At 38.0% G+C, this 26,162-nt stretch overlaps 1 protein-coding gene across 1 annotated transcript; it reads left to right on the top strand.

Moving 5' to 3' along the window:
* Positions 1-54: 54 nt before the first annotated feature.
* Positions 55-22,064, top strand: RPS6KB1 (ribosomal protein S6 kinase B1). The gene is made up of 15 exons (XM_067565748.1): positions 55-219; positions 5,005-5,054; positions 5,789-5,909; positions 6,246-6,314; positions 6,765-6,912; positions 7,407-7,464; positions 8,515-8,615; positions 9,924-10,014; positions 10,218-10,308; positions 10,654-10,761; positions 11,351-11,413; positions 13,023-13,100; positions 14,701-14,808; positions 16,700-16,812; positions 18,011-22,064. The coding sequence occupies exons 1-15, from the start codon at positions 148-150 to the stop codon at positions 18,246-18,248; spliced, it is 1,509 nt and encodes a 502-aa protein (XP_067421849.1). The 5' UTR covers positions 55-147; the 3' UTR covers positions 18,249-22,064.
* The last annotated feature ends 4,098 nt before the right edge of the window (positions 22,065-26,162 follow it).

The following is a 26,162-nucleotide window of genomic DNA, read 5'->3' as shown; positions in this document are numbered from 1 at the left end:
GGGCAGGGGCGCAGGCGCGCTGAGGCCTGGCAGCCGGTGATGGCGGCCGTGGCGGCGTTAGGGGCTGCGGGCCCATGAGGCGGCCCAGGCCCCGCGGACTCAGCGCAGCGAGGAAGGGGCGGCGGAGGCGCTGCTCGCACCCAGGCCATGGCGGGCGTGTTCGACATCGACCTGGACCAGCCCGAAGACGCGGGTTCGGACGAGGAGCTGGAGGAGGGGGTGAGAGAGGGAAGCCTGAGCCGGCGAGGCCCTCGCCGGGGGGAGAGGGGAAGCCGGCCCAGTTCGGCGAGCGGCCCGACCTCACGAAGGGAGTAAGAGGAGGCGACCTTGTCCGGCGACGGGCTTGGAGGGAGGGTCCGCTCCAGTGAGGGGGACGGTGCGCTGAGGTGGGTGAGAGGGGCCGGCCTCGCGAGCGGGCGGGGGAGCCCGGTGTCCTGCTCCTGTCTGGGGTCCCTGCTGGCTGCTTCTGTGGCAAGTGCCGCACTCTCACCCCCACCGCCCCATCGCGGGCGGCGCCGCTGGGGGGGGAGGGTGCAGAGCGAGCGCGCGCTCTAGACAGTTACTGTTTGGGCAGCGGTTTGTTTTAGCGCCGGTGACACATTCCTCCCCCCCCTTCGTGTTTGGTGGCTTCCTTCCCGCCCAGCTTTTTAGGTGACCTGCACGTTGCTGCTGCTGCTGCTGCGGCGCATTTATTTCCGGCTGCATGTCGGCACCGCGCCTGGCGTTTGAAGTTAGAGCACTTTCCCCCGGCCTAGACCTGAACCTTGTACTACGGGTAATAAAACTGAACCAGGCTCAGATCTTGGGTAACTCAGTAACCGTGAGTTCCAGAGGGGCAGCCGTGTTAGTCTGTTTTTAGGAACCAGCATGTGTATATATACCTACCAAACTGAAGTTTCCACTTCATGCATCTGGTGAAGTGGGTTTCTGCCCGCGAAAGCTTATGCCCAAATAAATTTGTTAGTCTTTAAGGTGCCACAGGACACTTGCTGTTTCAGTAATGGTGATTTCTTGATCTGAGAATTGTCAGTGGTTGCATACTATGGTTGGCTTACAATAATATACCACACTACATTTAGGGGTGCTTTTGTGTGAATGAGTGGGTTTTTACCTTTCCTAATATAGCATTTCAAAAAAAAAAACCAACCCAAAACTGCATAGTTTCAGATCAAAATAGTTTGAAGTAAGTATTCCACATGTTAGATCAGCCCAGAAATGCTAATCTGTATTGGAAAATTTGTAATCATCACTTCTGTATTAATATCTAAAGTCAGGGGTGACGTGATATTTACCAGAAGTGTTTTTTACCAGGCTGGGGAAAACTAATTAGTCCCAGTTAAAGGCATTTTCTGTTTTAAAAAACTGTTTCATTAATGCACATGCACACCATATTACATTTAGTTTTAGTTATATATTCAAATTGTGGTTACATAAGGCGGTAGATTTGTAGATTAATTTAAAGTTTTAAAAAAATAAAAGTAAAACTGCAGTGGTTGTAATAGTAAATATGTAATTATAACACTGAACTTTGGAATATCTGTTTACGTTTTGGTTCAATATTTTCTCAAGGAAGTCATACATATCATGGCCAATTTCAGTTTTCAATATTGTATAAACAAAAGTAAATAAACATTCGATTTATCTGAAAATGGGAGTAAAGCAGAGTTCTGGGCTTGAAGCATTAAGCAATCAGAAGCATACAAAGTATGACTACCCGTCCATTTGGCCATCCAACTTTCTGTAGCAGAAGACCAACTTTGATGTAGTGCATAGACCAGGGGTGGGGAACGGCCCGCGAAATCATTCGGCGGCGGCGGGGGGGGGGGGGGGGGGATTCGGCGGCGGTGCGGTTTCACGGCGGCAGCACGGTTTGCCCCTTTTCGGCGGCGGACACTCAGCCGTCTTCCGCGTACCACCATCAGGTCCTTGGCACAAAAAAGATTCCCCACCCCTGGCATAGACAGAGACTATTCCTCAGTTTTAAATGGATGTATCCAGAGTTTGACAAGATTCGTTCCTGTGCTTGCTGAACTTGCGGGCACTAATGCAATTATTTTTCCCGTTTTTCTTGTTTAAACCAGGTTTAAGATGGTATTTAGCAGTGCTGTGGCCTAAGCTACTTTTTCCCAGGGAAATTGTTAACTTTGTAAGTGCACAGGTGTTGAACTGCAAGAAGTTGATAATGTGCTAGACAGTTATACATAATTCAAAGTCATGGGGTGGCTTTGAATTCAGAAATGAAATTACCTACCATTTAATTTTTAGGGTCTGAATCTAGTTTTGGGTTGCTACCTTCTGATGGCTCTTCAGTGACTTCTGTGACACTTATACGTAGAAATAGTGATATAACCTTTTATAAGTCCATAGGCAATTTTATAGTGATAATTTTTCCAAGTTTTTAATGTGTGGCACAGAAAGCTTGGAAGTTCATAGGATACACATAGCGGAGTAGCAATCAACATACAATGGATTTATGAAACATTGCAAACATGACTTTTTAGTTTGTATAATGTTTGCACCACCTGTTCAGCATCATTTTCCTTCTCTTGCTTTTTGTCAAACAATATTTTCATGATGCTGTGAACAGCAAACTACCAACTCCAGGTTTGTTTTTAAATAGCAGGAGAGGTAACGTGTCTGTCAGGTTGGTAAGGTGACCCTGTTCCAAATATCTTTCATGGTTGCCTTTTGGCAACAATGATGTTTTTTTGTCCACTTGTAAAAATTAGCTATAGCACATCTTCACATGGGCTCAATCTGTTGCACGCATCTGTAACAAATCAATCTGATGTCAGGACCAAGTAATCTTTTGTAAGGGTTGAATTTGTTAGTATATAGGAAGTCAAACTTCTCTGAGCCTCCAGTCAGTGCTCTAAAACTAGTGAGTACCAAGTACACAAGAGTAATAAATGCTACAGTCTCTCCAAAATAAATTGAGCGCCTCCCTTTATGCCAAGCTCCTTCCACCCTGCCAATCTGAGGTTTTTGATCTTGTGTCTTCAGGGTAGTACCATTACAATCTGAAACCAATCTTTGCTTACAGTATTTTTACACAATTATTTGGTGTCCATCAGTGTAAAGAGTTTAAAGACATTATTCTGCTGGGGCACTGTAGCCAATATAATTTCTCAATTTTAAAGAAAAAACCCTGGGAGCAACATTAGTAACCAACAAAATGCCTGGCTTAAAAATGTCTTATATCACACCTTGAAGGCTGCCAACAGTCTCTGATGGACCTTGGGAGGGAGCAAATTACAAGAGTTAAACCCTAGGGATTGAGAGTCAGAGAATGCTAGTTCATCAACCATTATGACAGTATTTTCCCATAAATGTGGGCAATATTTGCAGCACAACTTCCATTAGTGTTAATGTCCATTAACAAGCAAACTTAGCTCTCAGGCAGGATGTACAAACTAGTAGCTGTGTGGGACAATCAAATTCAATTCGTGACCACTCTCACTTTTAGTGTTAGTAACACTGGGGAAAAAAGCAATAAAATAAGGCCTTTGAACAATAAACGAGTAGAGTTACTGTAGACATAGTATAGTTAAAGCAAAACATAGAAAAAAAAGGAGAACACAAGATCAAATAATTTGGAAGTGTGAATCAACAGAAAAGCATGAGCTTTACTGAATGCTATCTCTAGGTGGCATAGTGCGTAACTTTGAGGAACGGAAAGTCATCTCTAACTTGAGAGTTTGAAATCATCAAACTTAAAATGAGCTGGATATGAAGCTACATTAGACTAGATAATATTGCAGCTGGAAAGTTTTTACTCCGAAAAAGCTATCATAGCAGCAGCAAGAACAAATGCAGTTACAGGTGTGCCTACAAATATGGCTAGGAAAAGAAATTGCCGGAAAACTTCTTCTGATTAGGGAGTTTGCAATTAAGCCACAGTTCTGAATATAATATCAGTTTTAATATTTCTCTCATCTGTAATAAGTCAAGTGACAGTAAACGCAAACCAAAGTGAGATTGTCTAGCTAGAATACCACTAGTCTTCAAACTCTTGGTTGTCTGAGAAGACAAGAAGGGAGACCCATGGCTTCTTGGATGAAACACAGATTTAAAAAAAAACTTTTACAAACAAATTTAATGCTGATGAAAATGAAAGTTGGAAAATGAAAGCCTCTGTTTACAGAACAAGACCAATGTGGCTGGTAGCAGTGCAAACTTTGCTTGAACGAATGAGTTTTCAAGCCCTGTTTTGAAGAGAACTCCTCTGGGAGGGAGAGACGGGTTCATTCTGCGTGTAGTAGTGACTTGTCTTATGCAGTGGACATCTCTTCACATAAATTGCCAACTAGCCATCAGATAATAACTTTCCTAACCTGAGCCAAACTTGAACTTGTATATTAGAAATGAGAAGCTCTCTAATTGTCAGTGACTTTTTTGTAGGGTGAAACCTGGAAAACTACATTCTTTCTCCACTTCCTCCACCCGACAAAAAATAAAAATACAAATAACTTCTCTGTCTATTCCCTAGTGTTCTCTAGTGGGGCTGGGTAGCGCTCTCTCCCCAGCCTCTATGGGGGCTGCCCCAGCCGTGCTCCTCCCAAACTTTTCTCTGCACGCCCATGGGGGGTGCGGCCCACAGTTTGGGGACCTCTGGTGTAAGTACAGACATAATCAGATAATTGCAATTAACTAAAAAGTAGTGGATCCCCATGCTGTTGTTCTGGAATAATCAGATAACTTAAATTAGCCAGAAAGTAGTGGATCCCCATGCTGCTGTTCTTGGATCCCTGGGAATTTTGCAACTTTTTCTGCAGAACTCTATTGATGCTTTGTGAAAGTCCATCTTACAAATTGCCGCCTCCTGATAAACTGGCCAAGAATTCATATGCAATAAATTGACTAATTTTAGAACTAAATCGGACTGTGAGCATGTTTTTTTTAAAAACATAAAGCTTACTGTTATGTCTTACCCACTGTTTTTGTTTACAGTTATGGTATTATTGTGGTGACTTTGTTAAACATTCTCCCCCTCCACCTCCCCAGGGTCAATTAAGTGAAAGCATGGACCATGGAGGAGTTGGCCAGTATGAAATGTAAGTTCCTGTTAGAAAACATTTCTGTAATATTTACGCTAATTACAAATAATTTTTCTCTAATTTAATAGAAAAGTTCATTAATTCAAGTTTACTAAAGAATTCTATGGTGAAATTGGCAACAGTCTGCTTGTGTCTTAAGTTTTGTATCTTACTTGTCCCTCCCTACACTTTTACTTTATTTGAATACTGTTTGTAATCAGGCTCATTCAGATATATTAAATGTTAATAATTTAGTGCACTTTTTACAAAGCCCAATTCATCCAGAGTTTGTGGAGGACTTTACACACCTTAAGCTCCTGATTATGCATTTAAACATGGCTTTTTGTGAAGGGTGCTAGTGTATTAAGACAAATGAGCAAAATTCACATCTGTGCGATCATTTCTGCAAATTCAAAATCGTATGTGTGTGTTAGCTTACTTTGTGAAGGTTTCCATCACAACTGGAAAGATTAAAATTAAAGCTTTATGTTCTGTAGAAAACGGAAGTGTCTACAGGAAATGCATGGCACTATGATTCCTATGAACTTTCAGATTTTCTGCATTATGCAAGCTGCCACTCATTGCCATACATATACGTTAATAGAATACCTGGTGTTACAATTCTGGATATCTCCTAAGCAGATTGTCAATTGTGCCAGTTATATAATGTGCTTTCTGCAGAGAAATTCATGTGATTATTCTTTCTTTAAGCGTGAGGTAATTTTTTAATACACTGTTTTGTCTTTATTCAGTGGCATAGAACATTGTGAAAAATTTGAGATTTCGGAAACTAGTGTAAACAGAGGTCCAGAAAAGATCCGACCAGAATGCTTTGAGTTACTACGTGTACTTGGCAAAGGTGGTTATGGAAAGGTATGAAATCTTCATCTTGGCAATTCTGTTACCCATCGCACTGGAGGAGATTAAAGAATTTTCTTGTTTACTGCCTGTTATATGTCCCATCACTTCCATTTTGTTCCCAGAAAAATTCTTCCTTTCCAGAGGCAACAGTGAGTTGATGCAGATCAATGTCCAGTATGAGATCACCATTCTTTTTATTGGCAATGTATTTGATCAGAATTAATTTTAGTGACTGAAATCAATTGCACAACTTTGCCACCAATAGGCAATAGAAGAATTTAAAGTATATATTAGAATTTTGATTGCCACTGTGACATACCGGAATTTATTTTGTTTTTTGTTCCATAGGTTTTTCAAGTACGAAAAGTAACAGGAGCAAATACCGGAAAAATTTTTGCCATGAAAGTTCTTAAAAAGGTAACTTGATTTTCACTTTTGGCTGCTTTCCAAATCCAAAAAGGGGGTTTTGTCTCCTTTACAATGTAATTACTACATAATAATTGTTCTAATGTGCCAGGATTGAACATTTGTCATTCCTGGATGCAAAGATTAATTTTAATACATATACAATTTAAATGTTGCTTTCCACTTTTTCTATAACATCTATTGTGTGATTTTAGACAGTTGGTCTTTCTATTTTTAGTTAATTTTAGCTGTTGGGAACATGAATGTGATTTCATATTTAACAATAATTCAAGAAAAACTGAGCAGCTTTTTTATCATGTTGCTGACTCAGACTGTCATTGTGACAATTATATGTAGAATGTGGAGATTTCTGTAAACTGGGAATGGAACTCAGCTTAGAATTCTACCTCTTTTAGGATTCCCATGTTCTTTGCTCTCATGTCACTTTTCTTTGTTTTATAGGCAATGATTGTAAGGAATGCAAAAGATACAGCTCACACAAAAGCTGAGCGTAATATCTTGGAGGAAGTGAAGCACGCCTTCATTGTAGATTTAATTTACGCCTTTCAGACTGGTGGAAAACTCTACCTCATCCTTGAGTATCTCAGTGGTCAGTATATTCAATTCTGCTACACAGGAGCTTCAGTATCCCTTACTTAATCCAGAATCTGAAAAGATCTTATTTTTCCTATTTATGAATCCCTGCTAAGTGCTCATAGACAACTGAAATTATTCTACACATTTTCATAATTAATGTGAAACCTATAACTTAGTCTATATAAACTGCATAAAAAGCAGCTGTTAAGAAAACCATACAGGGAAGCAAAGGAGAGGGAATTTCTAATGATCAAATACCAGGAATTCTGTCTGCAAGATCCTGCTGTGATTCCTAATTGACACTTCCTGTGTTAAGTGAATATTCAGTCCACTTTTCACATATTAACAACTCTGGATTAAAATGGAATTATGCTCTGCTCAAGGCTAATGCCTATCCTTTGATAAGGGAATATGTAGTTCTTTAATTATTATTAGAAAGTGTATTTTCAGTAGCAAAGTAACAGAAATGTGGATTCTTGCATCTAACATCTTATTTTCCCCTTGTAGGAGGAGAACTATTTATGCAGTTGGAGAGAGAAGGAATTTTTATGGAAGACACAGCCTGGTATGTGAAATAAAATGACACTTCTGTGGCTTAGTTGAATTCAAGAGAGAAATATTTAATGATTTATCCTCCGACTTAAAACATAAACTATATTTTAATAATCTAGTTTAATGAGCTAAGCTGTTCAGTGAGTCTTTGGAGGAGGAGGTGGCTGTTCTGGTATACCTTACTCTGCTGCATCTCTGACCAGCTGGTGTTGGAATGGCATTACAATCTGAGAGGTTTCACTGCCCACCCTATTGAAAGGTGGCTATGTTCCATTGGAACTTTTGCATGCACTTGCAGAGGGAATGCACTTGAGTTGGTGGGGAAAGGCAGCCTACACTTGCATTTCTAGGAACCCTATGCCTGAAATAATGTTCAAAACTTTGTGTGCATTATATGAAAGTTTGTAGCTTCTGATTGCTGCAGTTCAGTTTTAGAAGTGGTGAAATTACTGTATTTATTCTGCTTTTTCTGAGCATGTATGTGAAGAAAGAACTGAACTTTTGATATAAATGATCATTCTACTTAGAGAGCCTTTTCAATATCTACATTTCACACATGACCTAGGTAAATGAAGTGCACCTTCTTGATTAGGCTTTATACAGCACATCAGGGGATGATTTCTCCACTTTCCCACAACACATGCTGTGAGAGTTTTGGAACAGCTCAGATGTACAGATAGGATTGGAGCTTTGTGCTACTGGCAGCACTGCAGTGCATTGCCAGCTAGCTTCTAACTTCCTTTCCCAGGACGGGACCAGATTAGAGCCAGATTTAACGACTGACTGGCAAATTCAGATTGCAACAAAAATATTCAAGACGGAGTAACTACTAAGAAAATTAACCTAATGCTAATGGTGTAATTTTGCTATTCCATTGTGTCCCTACGCCCTTTGGCAAATAAACCTCAATAGCACAATTGTTTCACTCCTTTATTCTATGATGCACATCTAACAATACTTTCAAGGAGTTGTTGCTATGTACTAACAAGTATAATTGTTTTAGTGCTTAAGATGCTTTCTGTGGCTGAATGAGTTTAATTGTATCAAATCCCTTTTGTTTCAGCTTTTACTTGGCAGAGATCTCAATGGCTTTGGGCCACTTGCATCAAAAAGGAATCATCTATCGAGATCTGAAGCCAGAAAACATCATGCTTAATCATCAAGGTGGAAATATAGTAAAAAATATTTAGTATTTAGTATTAACAATTATTAGTAGCCAATAATCCTTTCTCACAGGTCACAGCATAATATAAAATTGCCTCAGAACACTGTTACCCTTTTTTCTTGATATACCCAACCAAGTAGTTGCTATTGGCTAAGCTCTATCCCTGTAGTTGTAGTATATTCCTTGTAGTAATTATAGCACTCTAGTACTGGAGGTGGCAGAACAAATTGGTCAGGAAAGGCCAAGAGATTTTTAGGGTAAACCCACTGAAGAGTTTTCCATTCACTAGTGGGATATTCTCATGTTGCTGAGTTGTCTGTACATGATATCTGAATTCAAACCTTCTCTGTAATTTTCATGTTTACAAATAACTGTGATAATACAGATGTTCTAACTTTTTAAAAAGAAACAGTATAAAAAAGACTGTCACTTGATCATGCCAGCCAGTCCAAAGCTCTGTGTGCTGAGCACTAATTCATGCAGCACTATTGATTAGTGCCAGCAAATCCTGGCATTAAAGGGCTAAAATTGCATTTAAACAAGGTGATTATTGAGTGTGACTGTTTACTGATGTTTAGTGGTTTTGGATAGCGAAAGTTATAAATTTGAAATGAATTGTGACACTGGTTTTGGTTTCCAAATTCTGAAGTAAATATAAGACTAGATGACTTGATTTCATCTGACAACAGTGCAGTCTTTTGTAGATGTATTTTTTGCATATATGTAAACATTTTTGTATATGATTAATGAAGACAATTTATTGCATGATGCCAATAATCAACAACTTGATTATCTATGAATGGGAATAAGCTCATATGAAAACACAGTGAGGCAGCTGCTGCTGCTTAGATCTATCTGTTATTTTGTGCCTAACTAGTAGAAGGGTTGCAGTAATATCTGAACAGTTTGTTCATCGTGGGTTTCTACTGGTCTAAGCATTGAGAACAAAATATGAAGAAACAATATTTTTTCATGGCTTTTAGATTATCTTAGTGGGTTCCCTGAGTTTTTCTTCCTCTCCACTGAATGACAACACTTTTTCATGCAAAGATAAGCCTGTATCTTTATTGACTATAGTTCTAAGATTTTTTTAAATGACGAAAAAGTCATTTTTCAATCTAGTTAGATCAATAGAAGAAGAATCTGATGCCTACTGGGGAGAGTCCTGGTTTATTACTAGAGACAGGAATAGACATATTTGCACTGTCCATTTTAGAAATTATATTTATGTTGAATTGCTGATGTGCATGTAATTCTGTTGTCAGAATTCTGAGGGGTTTAGAATTAGATGTTTTCTTTTATTTCAGGTCATGTAAAACTAACAGACTTCGGACTATGTAAAGAGTCAATTCATGATGGAACAGTCACACACACTTTCTGTGGAACAATAGAATACATGTGAGCTGCATGATGAAACAGAAAAGTATTACTCTGGTCTGGGGGTAATGGCTAAATTTTACCTTTTTTAACTGATGGTTCAATATGTTCAGTTATTTATGGAACTTTTACATTATAAATGTGGATTATGTTTAAAAACTTGAAACCTAAACCATAATTGAGTGTTTAATAAACTTTCTTATTTTTAATTTTTCTCATTCTAGGGCCCCTGAAATCTTGATGAGAAGTGGGCATAATCGTGCTGTGGACTGGTGGAGTTTGGGGGCATTAATGTATGACATGCTGACTGGAGCAGTAGGTGCACAGTTAAAAACTGCATGCATTTTATTCTACATCACTAGTCGCTGAAGTTAGTTGGATCATTCAGATGCAGGTGTAGATAGATATGTATATACTTATATCAACTGCTGGTTAGAAACCTAATTAAAAAATGGCTGAACCTTTTTAACCATGGTCTTGTGCTGTTCTGTAATAGCCCAAGCAAATATTTGGAAGCCACATTTGAAGCAATTATATCCCTATTTCACAAGTGGCTGAAACTAGCTCTGTTCCATGTATGCAAATGAAGAGAGATGAACCAAGTATCTACTAGTCTTTCATGTATTGTGGTTTTCTTCATACTGCAATCATGTTTTTCAGCCCCCATTCACTGGGGAGAACCGAAAGAAAACCATTGACAAGATTCTCAAATGTAAACTCAACTTGCCTCCCTACCTCACACAAGAAGCCAGAGATCTGCTTAAAAAGGTAGAGTTTTAATTACATGTTAAACCTTACATGTGTATGCAGATATTAGAAACATATTGATCAATATTGCTGTGCTGCTTTTTCCCAGGTGTATTATAGTGCTACTATATTTCAGTCAACTTAATCTTTTACTTGAGTCTTCAAGTTGCATGAGACAGAAAACAATGTTTTGTTTGAAAACACAATTCTGAAGTTGCTTGTTCTGAGAACTGCCTTAAAATTGTTTAGAGAGACAATGTGGGTGAGGTAATATCTTATTGGGCCAATTTCTGTTGCCAGGAGAGACATAAGAGCTCTTCTGTGTAAGCTGTTGGAGGGAGAGACAAGCTTTGAAGAAGTTGGTCCAATAAAATATATTACCTCACCCACCTTGTGTGTCTATTATCCTGGGAACAACAGCACACATACAATAATGGAAGATATTAAAATTGTTTGTAATTTCAGTGTATGCTAACTACTAGGAGATTAGTCCAATTAATATTTAACACAGAAGTAAAATATTTCTATTAATGATTCTCACCAGAAATACTCCTTAAAAATTGTTTAACTCTTTCAATAAATTCTTTCTTTGATGTTTTTCTCCACTAAGCTGCTAAAAAGAAATGCTGCTTTACGTCTAGGAGCTGGTTCTGGAGATGCTGGAGAAGTTCAGGTAGATCTTTTTTAATTTCTTGATTATCTTATTGAGAATTGGGTACAAAAATAATCCAAGAAAAATAGACACGGGAAAACATGTCATTCTCTGAAGCATAGTGAGAGTAGAGGCGGGGATTTAGACAAATGGTCAAATGTTTCCTCTGAGGAATTTAAGGAAGGGCTAGATTGATGTCCAAGTATGGGATCAAGGAAATAACTGGTGGGGTGAAGGGTGGGGTCCTGAGGATTTTTTCCTCTCCTCCCCCATTCAATTTTTTTTTTTAGCTTTCCTGCATCCCATGTCCCCTTTTCTTTATTAGTTACTTAGTGAACAAATGGATACATTGTGGTATTCTAGTGCATTGGTGAATAACCCTCACATTATTGCATTTGGGGTTGAGTGTCTTTCAATAAAAATGTTGTTACACTTTGCACTCATAATATGAAACCGATGTAATTCAATTCTTTCATTTACTACAAAATTATTTAAAACCTGTCTCCAGCCTCCATAGGTTGGTTTTTGTGGCTACATTTAAACATCTCCTGCGCAACTCACATAATTCCACATTTTTATTAGTTTTATGGTTTTTATAGTTTTTATGATGTTGCTATTAAAAATTTATCTGAAATAAAGATTGAGATGTAGATGTGCTTGGCACATCACCTAGATTAGTATCATTGAGTTAATTTCTTCCGTTGCCGTAATCTCAACAGATCAAAAACTAAAAGAATAGTAAACCGAACTAAAGTCTACATGTGCATAAAAGTGACAGTAGGCATAATGTACAGAATGGAAGTATTTCAATATTCTCAGAAACTTGATATCTTCTGATGTAAGTACTGAGAAGCTCGCCAATCATTGTCAGTCATCCTTATGTTCTGAAGGATGGCAAATTTCTCTATTTAGAAAGTGTCGCTTTTTAAAAAGCCAATATATCTGCCATACATACAGACCAGTCTTTTGTTATGGTGGTAGTGGATTTTTGCATCTGTGAAGTTAAATACATTTGACATATGATGTTCCTAAGAAGCTGATATGTACTATCATACTGAAATCATAAACAATCAAGTAATCTTGATATTACTGCATCTCATGCATTTTCTATCTGTAGAATGACATCACATTTGATGTGTAGGCAAATGATATTCCAGTCTACATTTTATTTCACTAAACCTCCAGCTGTCATTTTCTCTTAATCCACTATTTCACTGCTGGTGTACACAGTGAAGAACTTTGAATTTAGCGTTTAATTCTGTTAGCTTCAGACAGTCCTATGAGGAATTCCTGATACAATCACACATTTTTCCTGAAAGTTTATATTTAACAGTTTTTCAATGTCAATTTTAAGCTATTTATGACTACTCTAATAGAGCAGTGTAGGATATATAACAGATATTACACTTCAAGTATATACAATTGGAAGGAAAGGAGCCCAAAGTTGAGGTGTAAGGAAACCTCGCTGCTTATTCCTCAGACATTCTTATCTTAGCTTGCTTTATGAACATCATTAGAAAAATTAGCTATATTTTTTATCTACAAGATCAACAAATATCCATTTTTAGTTTTTATGACTTATGCCTGCCAGGAAGATCTAATGGCTTTTCATTCTTGTGAATTTTCTTAGGCTCACCCTTTCTTCAGACACATTAACTGGGAAGAGCTGATAGCTCGAAAGGTGGAACCTCCCTTTAAACCATTATTGGTATGTACTGGGAATGCAGTAGATTGTTTGTTCCTTGTATGCCTTTTAGCAGCAGTTCTCAAACTTTGACCTATCATCTTGCATCTAAAACTCAAAAGTACTTGTCATGCCACCTTTGTATAACTTTACTCAGTTATAATGGATTTTTACTCTGATAAACTGACCCATATCTACAGTTTGAGAACCACTGCTCGTAGTACTTTTAGACCTGCACACTTAATTGAAATAACTTCAGTTACTGGTACTCAGATGTAGTATTGCTATCATATCTAGAGCTAGAAGAAACCCACCATCTCAGAACTTTCCTTCGGCCCTATTGAGAACTGTGCCAGTATAAACACTCAAGAAGTAAAAACCTGCGTCATGACTGCTTTTACACAGGCGCTTGCCATTGTACTAAGGATAACTGGATAGCATTACTGTGTTCCTCCCATCTCAACTATTCTATCCCATCCACAGGGGCAGAACTTGCTTTTTTTTAAGTGGACAGGATTGAGAAACCCAGCACAGAGCCAGTGTAGACCCTTCCTTTTCAGTTTTACTGATTATTTTCCTTTAATCCCAGATTGCAGAAAAAGTGGAGCATTTTAACTTCAACTTTACATTATTCCCTTTGTAATTTTCTGGCTATACGGGCCCAGGGGTGCAGTTCTTACTTCTGAATTTATTTCTATGCATCAAACATGCAGTCAATACTTGGCTGAAACTAACGTTTTTTTAAATAGTCACTCAGTAAAATGTGAATCAAGTCACTTTATTCAGTGTCTTGAGTTTCCCTCCCTAATATTTATCATATAGTGATAGTGTTTAGCATTTAACACATAAGTGTTTGACAAGCATCACCTTAAAATGGCAATATTGTGAATACGGCCCAAGCCTTTAATCTTTTGGACAGCAGTTCAAAGAAGAGGCTATTTACGAAACAAACTGTACAAGATGATTGAATTTGCATCTTATAACTTCAGCAAACTCTGTAGTTTGCTAATCAATTATACTAACCAGACTGTTAAAAATTGTAACTTCACAGTTGTGCAGGAACTTGCCTTATTTTAGCAATCATGCAGGGATCTGTGAGAAAGCATATCTTGGAAGAATTGCCATTGGAGTAATCTGTTGAATTCCTTAGCTGAACAGTAGACAGTTACTTGGTACTCATGTATTCCATTGATATAGTCTGTCCTTAGCAAGACAAACGTTTTTGCTTCTATGAAAATGTGCTAGATTATTTAGAGTGTGAAACTCCAGGAGAGTAACTGGTGCAACTTCCATACTGGGAGTGACCTATTGTTCAGCTCTCACAAGAAACTGGCATTTGTTTCTATTGTAATTTGAGGGTTTTTTAAAGGCATCATGTTAATTTGTGTTCCTTTTTGATCCATAATTCTTGCCCCTCCCCCTTGCCTTTATTTCTCAGTGTCAGTGCCAATAGTGACCTCCCACTGGCAACAGCAGGACTCCGACACCTCTCCAGGGTTTTACAACAGCAGAACTCTGCCAAAAACCTATGGAATGAACTCCATCCAGAGGCTTCACTGATCACCGCTAAGCCATTTGGTTGATATCTGTAATATAAACCCTTAATCATTTTGTTTTTGCAAAGCAATCCGAAGAGGATGTGAGCCAGTTTGATTCAAAGTTTACACGTCAGACACCTGTTGATAGCCCAGATGATTCAACTCTCAGTGAAAGTGCCAACCGGGTTTTTCTGGTAAGTGAGCCAGGGACCTGTGTGTGTTGACATTGGAGAGGTACATGGTGTTCTTGTTTAGAAATGGTGTAGCACATTTCAGGTCAATTCCTTCTATCTCCAGAAAGAAAAAGTTGAATCTTGCCATCTATACAACTGACAACTATTTGTGTCAAACAAGTTCTAATACATCATAACTTTTATTATATCATTCCTTGCAGAAGGGCTGAAATGTCTGTATTAGCTTCTTTTTGGCCATTTTGCCTTGTAACTTTTTGATGTTTACTTAAACTGGGTCACAGCCTCACTTTTTACATAGGACAATAAGATTCTAGAATTAAAAAAGGGAATCTTGTTCACATTTTATAGTACGTGGACACTAATTCTAAATTGCCGCAGGAGTGGAGTTGCATATTATTACTTCATTAGGAATGCAGCAAGATCTATCCAAAATGGTTCGTGTAAACCAAAATTATGTTGTCTTTGAGCGTTGCCTATATGGATCCATAATCTGGAGAGCAATATCTGGGCTGCAGAAGCACCCTGCCTATATCTGTGGAGGAGGATTACGCTTGCATTCCCCACCCAAGGAAATAAGGAGTCTCAATCCCAATCCCAATCAGGTCACTCTGATAGCACTTTAAAGGACAGGATTAGAATTAAAAATGACCTTGACAAATTGGAGAATTTATCTGAATTCAACAAGTTGAAATTCAGTAAAGGCAAGTGAAGAGTACTACACTTGGGAAGGAAAAATCAAATGCACAACTACAGAATGGGAAATAACTGGTTAGGTGGAATTATTGCTGGGAAGGATCTTGGCGTTCTAGGGCAGTGGTTCTCAACCAGCAGTACACAGATGTCTTCCAGGGGGTACATCAACTTATCTAGATATTTGCCTAGTTTTACAACAGGCTATATAAAAAGAACTAGCAAAGTCAGTACAAACTAAAATTTCATACAATTACATGTTCATGGTGCTATACTATACACTGGAATATTTGTAGTCCAATTGATTTATTTTGTAATTATATGGTAAAAATGAGAAAATAAGCAATTTTTTAGTAAGTGTGCTGTTACACTTGTATTTTTAGGTCTGATTTTTGTAAGCAAGTAGTTTTAAGTGAGGTGAAACTTTGGGTACGCAAGACAAATCAGACTCCTGAAAGGGGTGCAGTAATCTGGAAAGGTTGAGAACCACAGTTCTAGTGGATCACAAATTGAATGAGGCAGTGTGGTGCAGTTTTAAAAAAGGCTAATATCATTCTGGGGTATATTAACAAGAGTGTTGTATGTAAGACCCTGCGGGTAATTGTTCTGCTCTGCTCAGCACTGGTGCGGCCTCAGCTGGGGTACTGTGTCCAGATCTGGGTGCCACACTTTCAGAAAGATGTGGACAAATTGTAGCGAGTCTAGAGGAGAGTAATAAAAATGATAAAAAGTTTAGAATACCTGACCTATAAAAAGAGGGTGAAATTGGCATAGTTTAGTCTTGAGAAAAGAAAACTAAGGGGAAATGTGATAATAGACTTCAAGTATGTTGAGCTGTTCAAAGAGGATAGTGATCAATTGGTCTTCATGTCCACTGAAGGTAGGACAAGAAGTAACAGGCTTAATCTGAAGCAAAGGACATTTAGGTTAGGATGTTTAGGTTAGAAAAAAATTTCTAGCTATAAGGATAGTTAAGCCTGGGAATAGGATTCCAAAGGAGATTGTGAAATCCCTGTCATTAGAGGTTTCTTAAAAACAGGTTGGACAAACACCTGTTGGGATGGTCTATTTGTACTTCGCCTACTTCAGCACAGGTGGCTACAGACTTCTGAGGTCCCTTCCAGCCCTACATTTCTGAGATTCCAGATAATAAAAATAAACCTTTCCTACCAATTACAATTATCTTATTCCTGTTTTTCAGGGTTTTACGTATGTGGCTCCATCTGTACTTGAAAGTGTAAAAGAGAAGTTTTCTTTTGAACCAAAAATTCGATCACCTCGCAGATTCATTGGCAGCCCTAGGACACCAGTCAGGTATTTTCTAGAAATTTACTTTTCAGTGAGTAATTGATAATTATGTCCATTTAAAACATTAAGAAGTTAGCCTTTTTTCTTTAAGAACTAGCGTGCTCATTTTTAAACACAACATGCTTTCTGCACATTTTACCAGCAGCTTCATTGCAGGCAAGCTTATGTTTGGCAGCATAGGAAACACTAATCTGCTTGATACACATTACTGGTACATCCTGCTAGTCTAGTCACTTCAATACACCATCCTCTAATGGTGTGTCTTCACTGACGGCAGCAAATTTGCCACCGTCAGATCGATCTATCCAGATCGATTGAGTAGCAGTGAAGACCCGCTCGATGGATCCAGAAGTTGATTAAATTAAACCACCTCCTCAAAAGGCGCTGTGTTGCGGAGATGGCACGCCGAGGAGGATTTAGAAAGTCAATGTAAGTTACGCAAGCTACTCTGTGTAATTTGTGTAACTCTCATTGGCTGCCGGCGAATTTCCACGTAAGTATAGACCAGGCCTGAAACTGTTGCTGGTTCCTCTATATCAGTGGTTCTCAACCAACTGTACGCGTTACCCTTGGTGGTACACAGAGATCTTCCATTGGATACATGAACTCCGCTAGATATTTGCCTAGTTTTACAACAGGCTACATAAAAAGCACTAGCAAAGTCAGCACAAACTAAAACTTCATACATTGACTTGTTTATACTGCTCTATATATATACTGAAATGTAAATACAATATTTATATTCCAGTTGGTTTATTTTACAATTTATGCTAAAAATGAGAAAAGTTAAGCAATTTTTTCAGTAATAATGTGGTGAGATGAAACTTGGGGGTACACAAGACAAATCAGACTCCTGAAAGGGGTACAGTAATCTGGAAAGGTTAAGAGCCACTGCTCTATATGTTCCTGTGCTGATAAAGATGAGAGTAATGTTAGTGCAAAATTTCCCTTCCTCCACACACCTACAATCATATTACATGGCAAATGCAAAATGAGAAAAGTCTAGTATCAGTGTGTCTAGTTTATAGTGACTTTTAATAGGAGCTAGTCCAGATATATGCTTCTCTCAGACCAGGGAAGTGAAAGCAAAAACTAAACACTTCAGAGAACAGGCATTTATGCTCCACTTCTTGCAGTATAAAGGAAATGTCTTGGCATTGCATGTATCCTCAGTTCTAAGTGATTTATACTTTTTGTCTTAAAGCCCTGTAAAGTTCTCCCCTGGGGATTTCTGGGGAAGAGGTGCTTCTGCCAGTGCATCAAATACACAGACACCTGTGGAATATCCAATGGAGACAAGTGGAATAGAACAAATGGATGTGACAGTTTGTGGAGAGGCCTCAGCACCACTTCCAATACGACAACCAAACTCTGGGCCATATAAAAAACAAGCCTTTCCCATGATTTCCAAACGGCCAGAGCACTTGCGCATGAACCTATGACAACACAACCTTTTTTTTTAAAAAACCTGTAAAGATGGAAAATCGAAGAATGGACATAAGCCCCCTGCCAGTTGAAATATGAGGGCTCATATGGTTTACTTTTAAAAAGTGACAGTATCAGAGTTTTTGCACAGAATGACTTGGAAAGAAAAGAAAAAACAAATATGGATTTTTTTTCTATTAATCAATGGTGCATAAAAAAACTTAAGCAAAATGGTATTGCAGAACTCTAGGCACATCAGCTAACTGATTCCCAGTGACATCTTCTCGCCTTATCAGGATTTTTCAGGTTGATATCTTGAAACTGACAGTATTAAGGGTAGGATGTTGCTCCAGAATCACTGTCTAGTCATGATTGTGTCAAGAAGGGTTAGCCCTTTCACTAGGCACAGTGTGAAATGCCTATAATATTTGGCATCTGAAGATTAATTAGCATGCAAGATTGGTCCAGCTGTTTCCTACATTGATGTGGAATCAAAGATGAAAGATAAACTTAACACTTGGTGTTTCACATGCAAACAACCTAATGAATTTTTTTTATATAAATATATATTTTTCAAATAGATTTTTTGATTCAGCTCATTATGGAAAGTATCCCAAAATTTAAAACAGAATTATTGGTTGGTATGAAGAAAAGGTAGACTCACTTAGTTCTTTTTCTTCTCCTGGTAAAACAGTGCATTGGTAAGGAATCATTGTTAATTACGTACTTGGCTGTTGGGTAAGAGGAGGGAGAGAATTGTCTTATTTGCTTACCCAGCTAAAATATCTATATCATCTGTAACCGATCTAATCAAACGGCAATGCTGCTGTGTTCTAGGCTTAACTGGAAGCCATCGGCTGCACACACGTCCTGCATATTTCATCACTGTCTTTGGCAGACATTTCACTGGGGAAAAAATTGCCTTTCATTTGTATGCCAGTCATTTGGTTCAAGACAGCTGAACATGTTCAGATTCTTATCCATCTAAACAGGTCAGGATAAAACCCATCAGAAGACAAAGGTCAGTGGTAGGAGATGCACTGCCACTGTGAACATCTACAAGTTTGGCAAGTCAAGTGAATAAAACATTTTCAACTAATGGGTAAGAATTTGAGGGATTTTTTTTTGGTATGGTTTTTATTTCTCGCATTTCCACAAAAATTAAAGTAACTTTTCCCTGTGCTGGGGCAACAAGTTTGCAGATTGTATTTTAAAAAAAAAAGAGAGAGAGAGAGAAGTATTAGAGGGCCTTTCAATGAATGTCTTCCACAGTGGTTCAGAACTTTAGCAACTTAATTTAGGAAACATGTTCTAAAGATACTATTTATGTTCTTGAAATTGTCATGAAATCTGTACAAATTACTTACAGGTACAAAGAATAAAATAAAGGTAACTTTACCTTACTTAAATACTTACTGCCTTAAAGAAAGCATTTCCATGAACATAGCTGGTGAAAGGGTTAATATCTGCAGAGCTTTACCCTGGTTAGAGTGAGTGTATGATGTGTGTGCGTGCGTGAATGATCATGCAACTGCATACGAGTTGTCACTTTTTGCTTGCCTCATGTTGCATTATCTTCAGTCTGACTCTGCAAAGTCTACTTCTGGTGTTTCACAACAGTAAGGATTTCTTTATAAATTCTGCTTGCTCTGTGTATAGTGAATCTTCTTGAGCCATAGGATCCAAGCCATAAAACTCTTTAAGCACGTTGAATCCAGTCAGAGAGGCACCACCTTCTAAAACTTGCAAGTCAATAGGGTTGAGTGAAATCTTATTTAACCCCCTATAAAATATAAATATCAGTACTTAACTGTTTAATTTTCTTATGATTAGCAAAATTATTCATTAGCATTTTTCTTTCTGAGGAGCCTTTTGTGGTGGTCTGCTTTTCATTTTTATAAGAAAAATGAAGTTACAGTAATGTTAAAGCTCCATGTGTTTGACAGAACCATCGGCACAAAAATTGTACTGGAAGAAGAGTGCCATTTTTCATTCTTTTACAAGACCATTGGTGACGTTGTGGAACTGACATCATAACCCTCGTTCTCTGTACATCTAAAGTACATTTGCAACAGGCATAATTTCTAGCAGAATCTGCTTGGTGCCACTTGTTATAGAGGTTTCCATTCATGTTTACTGAGTTATACCACAAGTGATATGAAAGACCAAAATCCAATGTTTTTTTTAAAAGGAAAACAATTCTCTTGCTCCTATTTACAAGTAACAGTTGTGCTCTGGCTGGCTGGATATAATCATCCAATAGAGTTGATTAGTATGGCTGGCAAGAATGGCAAGAGTTGTTTCAGTTCACTGCTTAATTAACATATCCAGTTTATCATTTTAAAAAAAGTAAATTTCATTTGCTATTAAAAATGTTTCATCCCATGGACACAAGTCTAATACCCTGCCATAATTGTGAAACTTTTGGAGTGCGATTCAGACAGCAAGCACACACTATGCAATATGGTTTATCCTGTATTTATTTATAAAAATATCAGACATAGATCTTCTATCTATCTATCTATCTATATATATATATATATTAGTGTCAATAGTCATGAACTTGTAAGGGGAGTGGAGTTCTAGCTCCTGTAAGGCTACTTCAGACAAATGCTAGGATGCAGAATGGAGAGCTTAACAAGTGCTTTTTTTTGTTCATTTAAAAAATGTCTTAAATTTTTCTTTAGAGTATAGAAACTTTTTATTTTTTACAAGCTGTGCTTTTTTAATTATAATCACTGAAAATTTTGCTATCATTTGACTTTTATAGGATTTTTGTAGCATTACAAAAATATAGTAAAACTGAGGTTAATACCTGCTGTGGCTAACCATGTAAAAGTATTAAATCTTAAACTTGAACCAGATTCAATTTTTTTTTACTAGATGTTAAATTAGAGGGCTATTTTGTTCTGCAGTTCGTTCTAAACACTTATAGGCTGACTGTGTTACCAGCATTTTTTTTCTTTCCCATTTGATGTGAAACATTTTCAACACTTTTCTCTATAGGAGTCATGCATACATGATTCCATTAATGTACTAAACTTTGTAATTTTGGGAATGCTGGAATAAATTCCTACTGAGACTGTCTTGATTGTGCCATCTGACATTTGAATGTCATCCCGGTATTAGCTGGTAATAAAAAAAAATTAGTCACTTGTTCTCTTGAATTTTTTTTTTTTTTCTTTTTTGGTGTGTATTCCTACAAGAAAAGCTGAATTTATGGAGAACAGTCATTTTGTGTCCACTCTAATTCTGGAGATGTTTGTTTACTTGGGTCTGTTGTCTCCTTAATAAATGATTAACTCCTGATCTGTTAACGTTCATGGAAGAGTACGTATTCACATCAGGAAGGAGACTGCAACTCTTTAATATCAGAAAACCCAAGCATTTGTTGCCCTGTCTCTATAGCAGTAGTCTCAAGTCATCTGTGTTGACAAAGCAGAATACTGTGTTCCATTGTTCCAGGTGTAGAGGGATGAACTACTACAGTTAATCTATTTTGGGGAGGGCGGAGAAGAATTCCTGTTAATCAAGAGTCTGTCCTTATCATGAACAGCACAAGTATTGTCTCAAGGAAATAAGACATTTCTATGCTACATGTGTAGATTTTGAGGGGCTGGGGGTGATGTGGTTCGTTGTGTATTTTTACAAACTTGTTTTCTGCTATATCAAATTGACTTTGTATCTATCTGTAAAACTCTTCAGCTGCCTTATTTGGAGTGGTATGAGGGTAATCCCCGTTCTGCTTTTCATTTTGTATTTAGTTTACTGTAATAAAATATACTTGATTTCTGAATGGATGTAAATAGCAATTAAATGCAAATTTGAATGAACACCTGATAGTAGAAGTGACTTATTTTTTGTTCTCTTAAATAGGGTAGCCCCTCAGTGTGACATTCTGGACCTTCATCCATAATTTAAACTTCATGAAAAGAAGAAAAACCTTAGGGAGTTTTAAGAAGTGCCCCGACTGAAGCTAGATACAATCTGGTCTATTAAGGCTGGTACCTCAGCTAAGTCTTTGAAAGGTGGCTATGAATTGCCACTAGTTATCCACTCATCAGTTGTCTGCCTCCTGCAGGATGAGGTGAGAGGTGGGTGGCGGAAGGCAGTGGTTTGTAAAGCAGGGCTGCTCTGCATCAAGGGGATTTGATAGACCAGAGGAAGGATGGTATTCAAGGGATGTAAGTTACTCACTTTTTTCCTCTACAACTAAGCTGAAATGTGTTCTCATTTCTGAGAAGTGTCAAGCTTTTCTTTTGGTTTTAGTTTCTTATTCTATTTGTGTAATAAATTTATTTTTATGAAGATTACTAGCTTTGGGTAATTTCACTCAGCTTTTCCCAAATAAAAGTAAACCCCATAACCTCCAGGGTATAGAGTTTTTGGAACGTGCTATCTGATAAGTGTTCTCTCCCAGTGTCCTATGTTGCCCTTAAACTGTGGTGAGCAAACACCAAAAGATCAACCCATATTCACTGAGTGGGCAGCCAAGTTGGCCATGCTGCTATTTTTTTTTCCAATTCAAGTTGAGCATAGTCCACTGATTGTCTTACAGAAAAGTTCCTAAGTGATCTGTAGGTCAGAAGGACATTATCAAGAAACGTGTTGAATTTCCTTAGCTACATATATAATACTTTAAAATACAATTTGTCTACTTTTATTATTTACAAATAAACTAGGCAGGAAGGTTTCACTGTCTGGTTCTCGTGCACTAACAATGCTGGGTTGCATATGCTGTAGGGAAATGCTTTGCTGTAAAAACTGTTCAATGGATTTTATTTTAATTTCTTGAAGCATTTGCTTGTTGAAACCCTTTTTAAAAAATGTGTTGCCTACATTATCTAACTTTTCCCAAAAATACTTTTCAGCTTTAATGGATTAACAAGAAGTCACTTAAGTTCATTGCTCCCAATCTTCCTGTGGGTAAATCTAAAACCAGAATGGTTGTTTAGATCTGCACACGCACCTGTTGAATCTTATGGATTCCCAGTTTCTTTAAAATGCTATTTGCTGGTCTCCTCCCCTAAAAGATTCAAATTCTTCCATATTCGCTGATATTCTTTGTGTGGATGTGAATGGATGTTTGTGGGACAATAATCAGTCTGTACCATGCCTAGCTGAAGAACGACTGGGACTTACTTCACCACAATTCATATTCTACAGAATCAACAAATGGGTGTTGCAGTTCTGTGATCTCACAGGCATGAAATACACCCGCTCTCACTTAGTCTTTGTGGTGCTCTGCTATTGTGAAACCAGTTGCTTTGGAGAACCTGTTCTTTTAATCTTACGGTAGCACCTGTTACTGTTCAGAATACAAGATTCTAATCAGAGAAATGCTGACTTCCAAATTATTCTACATGTGGGTTCTCCATCAATCAAAGGAAAAGTAGTTCACACCCAAAAAAAAAATGAAGATTGGGTTAGAATCTCTTCAGACTCTCAATTAAAGTTATGGCTCTGCAGCACGGAACATCATGGGACTGAGGGAAGAAGATTTTGGCATGGTCTCTAAAATTCTTTGCCCTCATTATGGTGCCTTCATACGAGTGTGGGTCTCATTGTAAGTCTACCTGTAGGCCCGTTCTGCTGCTATCAGCATAACTAGTCTAAACTGTAAGTGGTGTGTATGATGGGTCACTAGACCATAATGGGAGGTGGACAAAGAAATGTCATTGCTATCCAGCTTCTCTCCGGTATGAGCTGTTGGATACTAATAGAGGCATAGAACACATGGTAAAACTTACCCTTTAGTTCAACAAATTTAGCACTTAGCATTTGTTCTCATAAGCGACTTACAGTTAAGTTTATCTCCCACCAAATCTTGACTAATTTTTTCAGCAGTAGAATCACAGGCAGTTGCTTATGCTTGTTCTAGTCTGAAAAAAAGACTAGTTGTGTGTGCTTGCTGTATCAACCGTACTGTTTTGATTGCTTTAAGTGCCACACTTGCAACCTTATAGTTTTTCTCTCCTCTAGTAAAAGGTTTTGTAGGGCAAATTAGACCCATTGCCATTTCTGCCAGCCCAAGTATCTGCAATAAGTTTGCACAGATAAAACTAACCAGCTTAATTCTGATGCATGCGTGCGGACACAAAAATAAACCCTCTCCCATATACGAGTAGAGGTAACAGAAGTAAAACATCTGTCAGAGAAATCAGCAGTGAAAATACAGGGAATTGAGATACTAAGTAAAGTTTTACACACATTTCACAATTATGAGGTAAGGCATTCCCAAAATAATGTTTGTATGTAGAAGGCCCTCACTGTAATTTAATCTCCAGACTAGCTTGCATGTAACTCAACTGCTGTTCCATCTCTATTACCAAACAGCCTTACCTGAGGGAGACACTCCAATCAGAATAACTCATTAATTCAGAAGTGTGCCTAGATATTTCGTATGTGTTGTCATCATAGAGTCTATTTTAGCAACTCTGGCTTTTTATTACACAGTGTGATTTCTCATTCTGTTGACAGTCGAGTTTGTCAGGACGTAGTGTGCTATCACTGTTTCAAGTAAATATTGATGCTGGGACTTTAGGAGATGTAGTTAGTTACGGTAAGCTGATGCCAAAACTTAATTGACAGACTACAGTGGAGAAATACTACAATCCTTAATGAACTGAGGGGGAAAGGCAGTCATCCATTCAGTTCAAAATGAATTACTTCAGTCAATTAGCATTGGTGCTTTGAGAAAGATAACCCTAGATTGTTATATTTTCCCATCCAATATTCTAGAAAAAATAATTTATTTTAGCTGGCCCTTCCAGCTCAAACAAGTAACTGATTTACCCTTTAGTTTACTTTACAACGTAGGACTTACCTACATGTTCACTTAATCATAAAATAAAGTTTTGATGCTGGGCTCTTGTTTGTTGATAGATTGACTCAGTTATAATTAGCCCAAATTAAACATTTTATATGATTTCATACAGCTCTTCTCAAGATACTACTTACAGAAAGAAAACTGGACCACTTTTAAAATAATCGTTTCCCAAGCGGAAGGAAGGAATCAAATTTTGATATGTTACAATCAGCATACAAGTTTGAAAACTCAGCTCATTAGTTTAGGGTGGGTCTTTACAGCTGTTAGATCAAGGTTTATGTTGAATGTTGCCCCTAACCTGACTGTCAGCCACACACACAAATCTCTAGTTTAAGTGGGGCTTTAAACTCCAACTAGCTGGCCTGGTGGGAATGGATGGATGGGCTGGAACTCATGTGTTGCGCAACATGAGTGAGCAATGCAGAGAGGCCTCCACTTTGGTCAGTGAAGTAGCCCCCCAAGTGGTTTTTCCAGTCAGAATGGGTGGTGTCTAAATCACGTGAAGTACAACGTGCTGCAATAGTAGTTCTATACACCAAGTCTAAATAATGGAAGTAGTTGTTTGTTTTTTTAAATCACCCTTAAGGTAAACTACAGCATGGCAAGTTTGTAATAAAGAAACAAAATGAGCAGCTTATTTCTCCCATAGTCCCAGTACAGCACTAGGAATAAAATGTTACATGCTTATTGTAGATGAACATGCAATCTAGCATAAAGCACAAATCTCCTCAACCCCCTTACACATAAAACTGGGCCTCAGAACAGCTTATTTACCAAACGCTGCACATCAGGCATTAGCAAAATCCTTCAGAACCAGCTTATCTTCTGCGTTGAAGTTTTTAACTACAATGTTTAATGTTTTGTTGGCTGCAGTCTTTGTACTAAATTCTTATCCCCTGACCACTACTTTTATCATATATGCATTAGGCATAAACCACTCCATTGAACTGGGGATAAAATTCAAGCAAAAAACATGTAATAGCCAAATAATATCTGGTTATTATATCACCAGGGTATATAGCAAACCAAAGGACAAACAACGGATGCCATTAATCAGCCAGGCTCCAGTTCTGGAAGTCTCAGACTCCCTGAACTCAGCAAT

The sequence above is a fragment of the Emydura macquarii genome, unplaced genomic scaffold, assembly GCF_026122565.2.
Source record: "Emydura macquarii macquarii isolate MOO-44397 ecotype Brisbane River unplaced genomic scaffold, CSIRO-AGI_Emac_v2 contig_2699, whole genome shotgun sequence".
NCBI lineage: Eukaryota > Metazoa > Chordata > Testudines > Chelidae > Emydura > Emydura macquarii.
The sequence above is the reverse complement of the archived record's forward strand: the minus strand, read 5'-3'. Positions and strand labels throughout refer to the sequence as shown.